Source organism: Primulina tabacum, chromosome 7 (genome assembly GCF_025594145.1).
Source record: "Primulina tabacum isolate GXHZ01 chromosome 7, ASM2559414v2, whole genome shotgun sequence".
NCBI lineage: Eukaryota > Viridiplantae > Streptophyta > Magnoliopsida > Lamiales > Gesneriaceae > Primulina > Primulina tabacum.
In genome coordinates this window covers 32,215,177-32,221,377 of record NC_134556.1, presented here as the reverse complement: position 1 = coordinate 32,221,377, position 6,201 = coordinate 32,215,177, and the positions used below count along the sequence as shown (strand labels likewise).

General features: G+C 41.2%; 1 protein-coding gene across 1 annotated transcript; it reads left to right on the top strand.

Annotated features, from left to right (window-relative positions):
• Positions 1-4,084: 4,084 nt before the first annotated feature.
• On the top strand, positions 4,085-4,783 carry LOC142550685 (uncharacterized). The gene is made up of 2 exons (XM_075659760.1): positions 4,085-4,271; positions 4,386-4,783. Exons 1-2 carry the CDS (start codon positions 4,085-4,087, stop codon positions 4,781-4,783), a joined length of 585 nt encoding a protein of 194 aa, XP_075515875.1.
• The last annotated feature ends 1,418 nt before the right edge of the window (positions 4,784-6,201 follow it).

Genomic DNA, 6,201 nt, shown 5'->3' with positions numbered 1-6,201 from the left:
CCTATATATGGAGACGAAGCACTTTTCAAAAAAAAGAGAAGAGAACGAATCTCAATAAAAATTTCATTCGATCATCGCTAGAACTTTCAGTTATCTCAAAAGCTCAACACTGAAAAAGCAGCACACGCTTCATTGCATACATTTGATCATTTGAGATCATTTGTGCAAGCTATTTTCTTTATCTCTTCTTAAGCTATTCACTTCACTATCTCATTAATAGAAGAATTTGTAACTGGAAAAGAGTCCTTTCTAGAACTTAAGATTATTCAAGTAGTTGAGTTGTAAAACTAAGAGTTTCAGTAGGCGAAGGGTAAGTCCTGTTGAAGTGGGTATGTACAACTGTTGTACTGTATTCACCAAAGTCTTTTAGTGATACCTTCTGGAAACAGAAGAAGGGGAGACGTAGAAGATTCATCTTAGAACTTCCAGAAACAAACCCTGTGCCATCTACTGCTTTTCTGTTTTACTATTTTTCACCCACTAACCAACAGATCGTTTCCGCACAATATCTTGTGATCTACTGGTCTTTAAACTTGAACAAAAAAAACGTCTAACATCTCTAACAGGATTCTAGCACATCATTCTGAAAAATCGAGCAAGTTTGCCGTTGAGTTTATTCACCCCCCCCCCCCCCCCCTCTAAACTCAACCCGATCCTCAACACTTTGTACTTACATCAGTAACATATCTGCAGTCCCATCTCATCCTTTCTCCCAATTTCAAATCTCAATCCTAAATCACTCAATCATTTTCTCCTTGAGTTTTAGTACTCCATTTGTTCATCAATTAATCGCCATCTTTCCTGTCTTTGTGTGAAAACCTACTCATGTAGCTCAAATTTTAGGATGCTTATTATTAAATTTTTATGGTGTATATATTTTGGATGGGAAATGTGGGGATACTCTTGGATATACAATATTAAGTTAATAAATTATGCATAAACATGCAAATTTTTGAAATTGGGGAGAATATTTGCAAGATTGTTATGTCATACAAGATGCAAGGAAATAAGATAAATTAATTCTTGGATATTCCTAAAAATTAAGGAATAAATCTCACACTTTGGTAGCTAAATAACTCAATTGTGGGATGGGATTTCTAAGCGAAAACGTGAGATTTGGTGGCAAATTGGAAAGAAAATTGTGGGATTTTGATGCCTATCATGCAGGATTTACATGCCCTATTAAGCTATCTTCCCCTCACCTATAAATACACCATCAAGCCTAGCCATTCTCAACATCTAAATTCAAAAATCCCTTGCTGCAAATTTCGAATTTCTAGCAGCTTCTCCCTAGCCAAAAATCTGCTCAAAAATCGTCCCAGAGTTAGCCTAGTCTGTGAGCCGAAGTGCTATCAGAACGAGGAGCAAGAAGCAATCCAATCCAAAGCTGTGCACTTCACGTTTTTAGCACTCAAAATATACTGTAAGTGGTCTTATTTTAAAAATTTTAATTTCGGATTATGCATGTGTTCGGTTTTGGAAAATTGTCGAGTACAAATTATTCTTTCTTGTGTTGGTTGTCATACGGTATTGGGCACTATGAGAAGCCGACTGTATATGGGTGAGAATCCCAACCATGATATGACCCTTACGCGGTGGGATATAACCGCTATATGGCCTCGCTCCCTTAGAAGAGTAAAAATTAGGGACTGATATCAGTAAACCATAGAAAATAGACGAATCTCAGTGCCTGGTAAATGTTATGCATGTGATATGAATGATGTTATGAAAGTCATGTGATTTTCGAAATTATGCATGTTGTTATATTGTACTCGAACGGCCCCCACTTGCTAAGTATTTCCCAAAATACACACCCCCCTTACAATCATTTCCCAGATAAACCCGTGGAAGAACTCGAGGAAGAGGAGTCGGACCAGTTTTGGGGCTGGTTAAATTTGAGACTTGAGATTTTAAAATTTTATTTAAGTTTAAATTTTTTTATTCAGTTGTAACGCTTCTGCACTAGATTCTGTCTTTTTTTATTTTGGGATTGTAAAGACAATTGTTATTTCGTTTGAATCATGATATATAAACTGGTTTTGGTTTACATTGTGCTACGAGGCACGTTGTTTCCGATTGTGTGATTGTTAAACAACGTCGATGTCAACCCTGAGTTTCAGGGCGTGACATTTAAGTGGTATCAGAGCCGCCAGGTTCATAATCTGATTGAGTAAAAATGAGAAACAAATTTACAAAAAAAAAATTCGGTGGGATTTTTGAGAAAGGCCGATGCTATCCCCTCCGAAACGGTCCAACGAGCGATTTTCATGACTTTTTCGTGAGGTAGGGGTCCAAATTGCGAAATTAATTCGTTTAGGCATCCGAAACATCGTTTTTGCCATTTTAGGAAATATTTGTAGACCCTATAACTTCTCATAAAAAATTCCGAATTCGATTATGTCGATTGTTCTGGAATCCTCTCGACATATGCTTCAAAGCCATGTATCAATTTCCAAACTTTCCATTTTTGGGGGAAAAAATTATTTATATATATTTTTTCAAAAATTTCATGTATATCTCTTGTTCTTTATTGTCTCTTTCTGATTCTGAGCGTTTTCATTTTTTATTTCACGAAATGGCTCCATCGACTCCCCTGCGATTCCGCATCCATAACAGCAGCATACCCTTGTTATCAGTCGCGCTAGATGAACCGACTTGGAGACAGACTAGGCGAGAGGAGATGAGAGATCGAGACCCTAGCCACAGAAAAAGAGGAGATACGGGTCCAGCTTAACAAAGAAATCTATCAGGGAGAGCTAGTGAGAGGAGACAACATGAACTTAAAGGAGGTCATAGAGCAGAGCCTGTATCGATTACTAGGAGTTTATTTTCCATTGTTGCTATGTTATTTCATTCAGTACGATTTGTTTTCATTCAGTTGTTCCTTTATATTCAGAAATCAATAAAGTTATGTTTATTATTCATTGATTTCAGTTGTTTCCAGCATAACTTATTCATTCAATCATGTTGTTATGCACAACAAATTCTTGGAAACGTTTAAATTGTAGGAAATGGCCGGTAGACTCCCAAGACAAAACCGCAACCCCCGCTATGCTAACAACAACCACGCCAATGAAGAAGACAAAGGGCCTCAGCCAGGATTCATTCTTAACCAGGAAGATTTGATGGCTTTAGCCACAATAGTGGTGACAACACTGCAGGGGTTAGTGAATACAAATGCCAATCAACCCCCACCACCTCCAACACCGAATGGAATCAAGTTTCACTATGAGTCACTTCACAAGAACAGGTGTCCAACCTTCAGTGGATCTGTCGACCCGGAAGTTAGCTAGAGCTGGCTAAAAAGTGTGGAAACCCAGCTGCAACTGCTGAAAGTCCCTGAGGCACTCAAGGTGGACGTAATAGTGCCTTTCCTAGAAGACAGGGCAGGCAAATGGTGGGAAGCAATCTCACCAGCCATGACAGCTGTGGGACCAATCACATGACAGAATTTTCGAGAAGCCTTTTTGAAGCAGTATTATCCAGCCGAGGTTAGACTGCAGAAACTGAGCGAGTTTGAAAATTTCATTCAAGCTCTGGATATGTCAGTTGTGGAATACACCTCCCAGTTCAATGCCCTTGGATCATATGCTCCGGCAATCATGGCAGACGAAGTCCAGAAATTACATAGTTTTAAGAAGGGATTGAACAGCCGGATCCAATCAGCTCTAGCAGTCTACCAACCTGCCAACGTTTCAGAACTGATGGGCGCGGCTATCCGAGCCGAAGCTGACATTCATCGAAGAGAAGGGAAAACAGGAACAAGCAACCTCCTAATAGCCAGCCTTCTCAAGGAAGACAGATGTTCAAGAGGCTCAATCAGTCAGGTGGACCTCCCTTAGGGTAATCCCCAGCCACTAACTATCAAGGACTCAAGCCATGCCCAAAATGCGGCTTCAAACACGCAGGGGAATGCCGAAGGGCCAGCGGTGTATGCTTTGGATGTGGAAAATCAGGGCACAGAATTGCAGAGTGTTCTACCGCCGCCAACCGACCATCAGGGCCGAACAAAGGAACTGGTCCGAACGCGGGAGCCGGCCCTAGTAAACCAAAATAGGACAAACCTAACACCAGAGTCTTTGCCATGACTCAGGAAGAGGCAGACGACGCCAGTGAAGTCGTGTCAGGTATTGTTCTAATTCAAAAAGTGTCTGCTTATGCGTTATTTGACTATGGTGCTACACATTCCTTTATGTCTAAGAGATTTGCTAAAAAGTTAGGATGTAAGCCCGAGAAACTAAATGAGCCCTTTCGAATAGCCACACTTACAAGTAGGTCTATTTGAACTCACGAAATTTACAGAGGTTGTAAAATCAGTATTGGTAATCAGACTTTTAGCGCCGACTTGATAAAATTGATCATGGTCGATTTCGACGTCATCCTAGGAATGGATTGTTTAGCTAGGAACAATGCAATAGTAGATTTTAGGGGAAAGAGATTCAAAGTCCAAACCCCAAATCAGGAGGAAGTCGTGTATCATGGTAAATCCAAGGAGCAGAAGTCACTGCTTTCCGCATCTCAAGCTTGGAGAGCCATGAAATCCGGAGAAGACATTTATCTAGCAATGGTCAGCGAAGTAGAAGAAGAAGTCGAGCTAAAACTGAAGGACATCCCGATAGTGAGAGAGTTCCCAGATGTTTTTCCAGAAGAACTCTCTTGGATAGTCCCGAACCGCGAAGTTGACTTTGAAATCAACTTGGTCCCCGGTAATGCACCAATCTCTAAGGCACCTTACAGAATGGCACCAGCTAAGCTCAAGGAGCTGAAAGAACAACTCCAATAATTGCTCGATAAAAGGCATATTCGACCGAGTGTGTCCCTGTGGGGAGCTCTAGCACTCTTCGTGAAGAAGAAAGACGGGAGTATGAGATTGTGCATCGAATATAAAGAAATGAACAAGATCACAATCAAGAACATGTACCATCTACCACGGATAGACGATCTGTTTGATCAGCTTAAAGGAGCCGCCATATTTTCTAAACTGGATTTGAGAACATGTTACCACCAGTTGAAGGTCAGGGATGAAGATATCCCCAAAACAGCCTTTCTAACCAAATATGGGCATTATGAATTCACAATGATGCTTTTCGGTCTGACAAACGCGCCGGCACCATTCATGGATCTGATGAACAGAGTATTCAAGTCATTCCTGGATCAATTCATAGTGGTATTCATCGACGACATCCTCGTCTATTTCCCTGACGAGACGAGCCACAAGGAGCATCCCCACCTTGCTCTGCAAACCCTAAGAGAGAATAAGCTCTATGCTAAGTTTATCAAATGTGAATTCGGGTTAAGGAGTGTGTCCTTTCTAGGACACGTGATCTCGAAAGCAGGAGTGTCAGTGGATCCAAGGAAAGTAGAGGCAATTACAGAGTGGCCAAGACCTAAGAACGCCACCGATATTAGAGGCTTTCTTGGATTGGCAGGTTACTACCGGAAATTTGTCGAATGGTTTTCCTCGATAGCCGTACCATTGACAAAACTCACACAGAAAAATTCGAAGTTCATCTGGAGTGAAAGTTGCGAGAAGAGTTTCCAGACATTGAAAGAGAAACTCGCATCCACGCAACTATTGATCTTGCCCGCAAAGAATAAAGACTTTACTATCTACAGTGATGCCTCTAAGGAAGGTCTAAGATGCGTACTCATCCAAGAAAGAAGCGTGATCGCCTACGCATCAAGGCAGTTGAAATCACATGAGCAGAACTATCCTATGCATGATCAGGAACTGGCAGCGGTTATCTTTGCCTTGAAGATTTGGAGGCACTACCTCTATGGTACTAAATGTGAAATCTTCACCGATCATCAGAGCCTCAAGTACTTGTTCACCCATAAGGAACTTAATATGAGGCAAAAGAGATGGATCAAACTTCTGAAGGACTATGACTTGACCATAAGCTATCATCCGGGTAAAGTAAACAAAGTGGCTGATGCGCTAAGTCGGAAGGGCCCAGGCAAAGTGACTCTAGTTTTCCTCTCAGCCCAGCCATGTCTGCAGGAGACCGTCAAGTTAAACCAAGATCAAGACATGTTACTGACTAAACTTAAAGATAAATTCAGAGAAGGGAAGTCTCAAGATCATCAAATTGACGATAAAGGAGTCTTATGGATGAAAGGAAGACTGTGTGTGCCCGACAGCGATAACCTTCGCCAAGAGATAATGGCAGAGGCACACAAGTCAAAATTCTCAGTCCATCC

Bases quoted from the DNA above. Each gene is read 5' to 3' on its own strand.
- LOC142550685 (XM_075659760.1), top strand. From the start codon at position 4,085: ATGACTCAGGAAGAGGCAGACGACGCCAGTGAAGTCGTGTCAGGTATT. The intron at 4,272-4,385 runs GTAGGTCTATTT...ACGTCATCCTAG, and splicing joins TCGAATAGCCACACTTACAA to GAATGGATTGTTTAGCTAGG.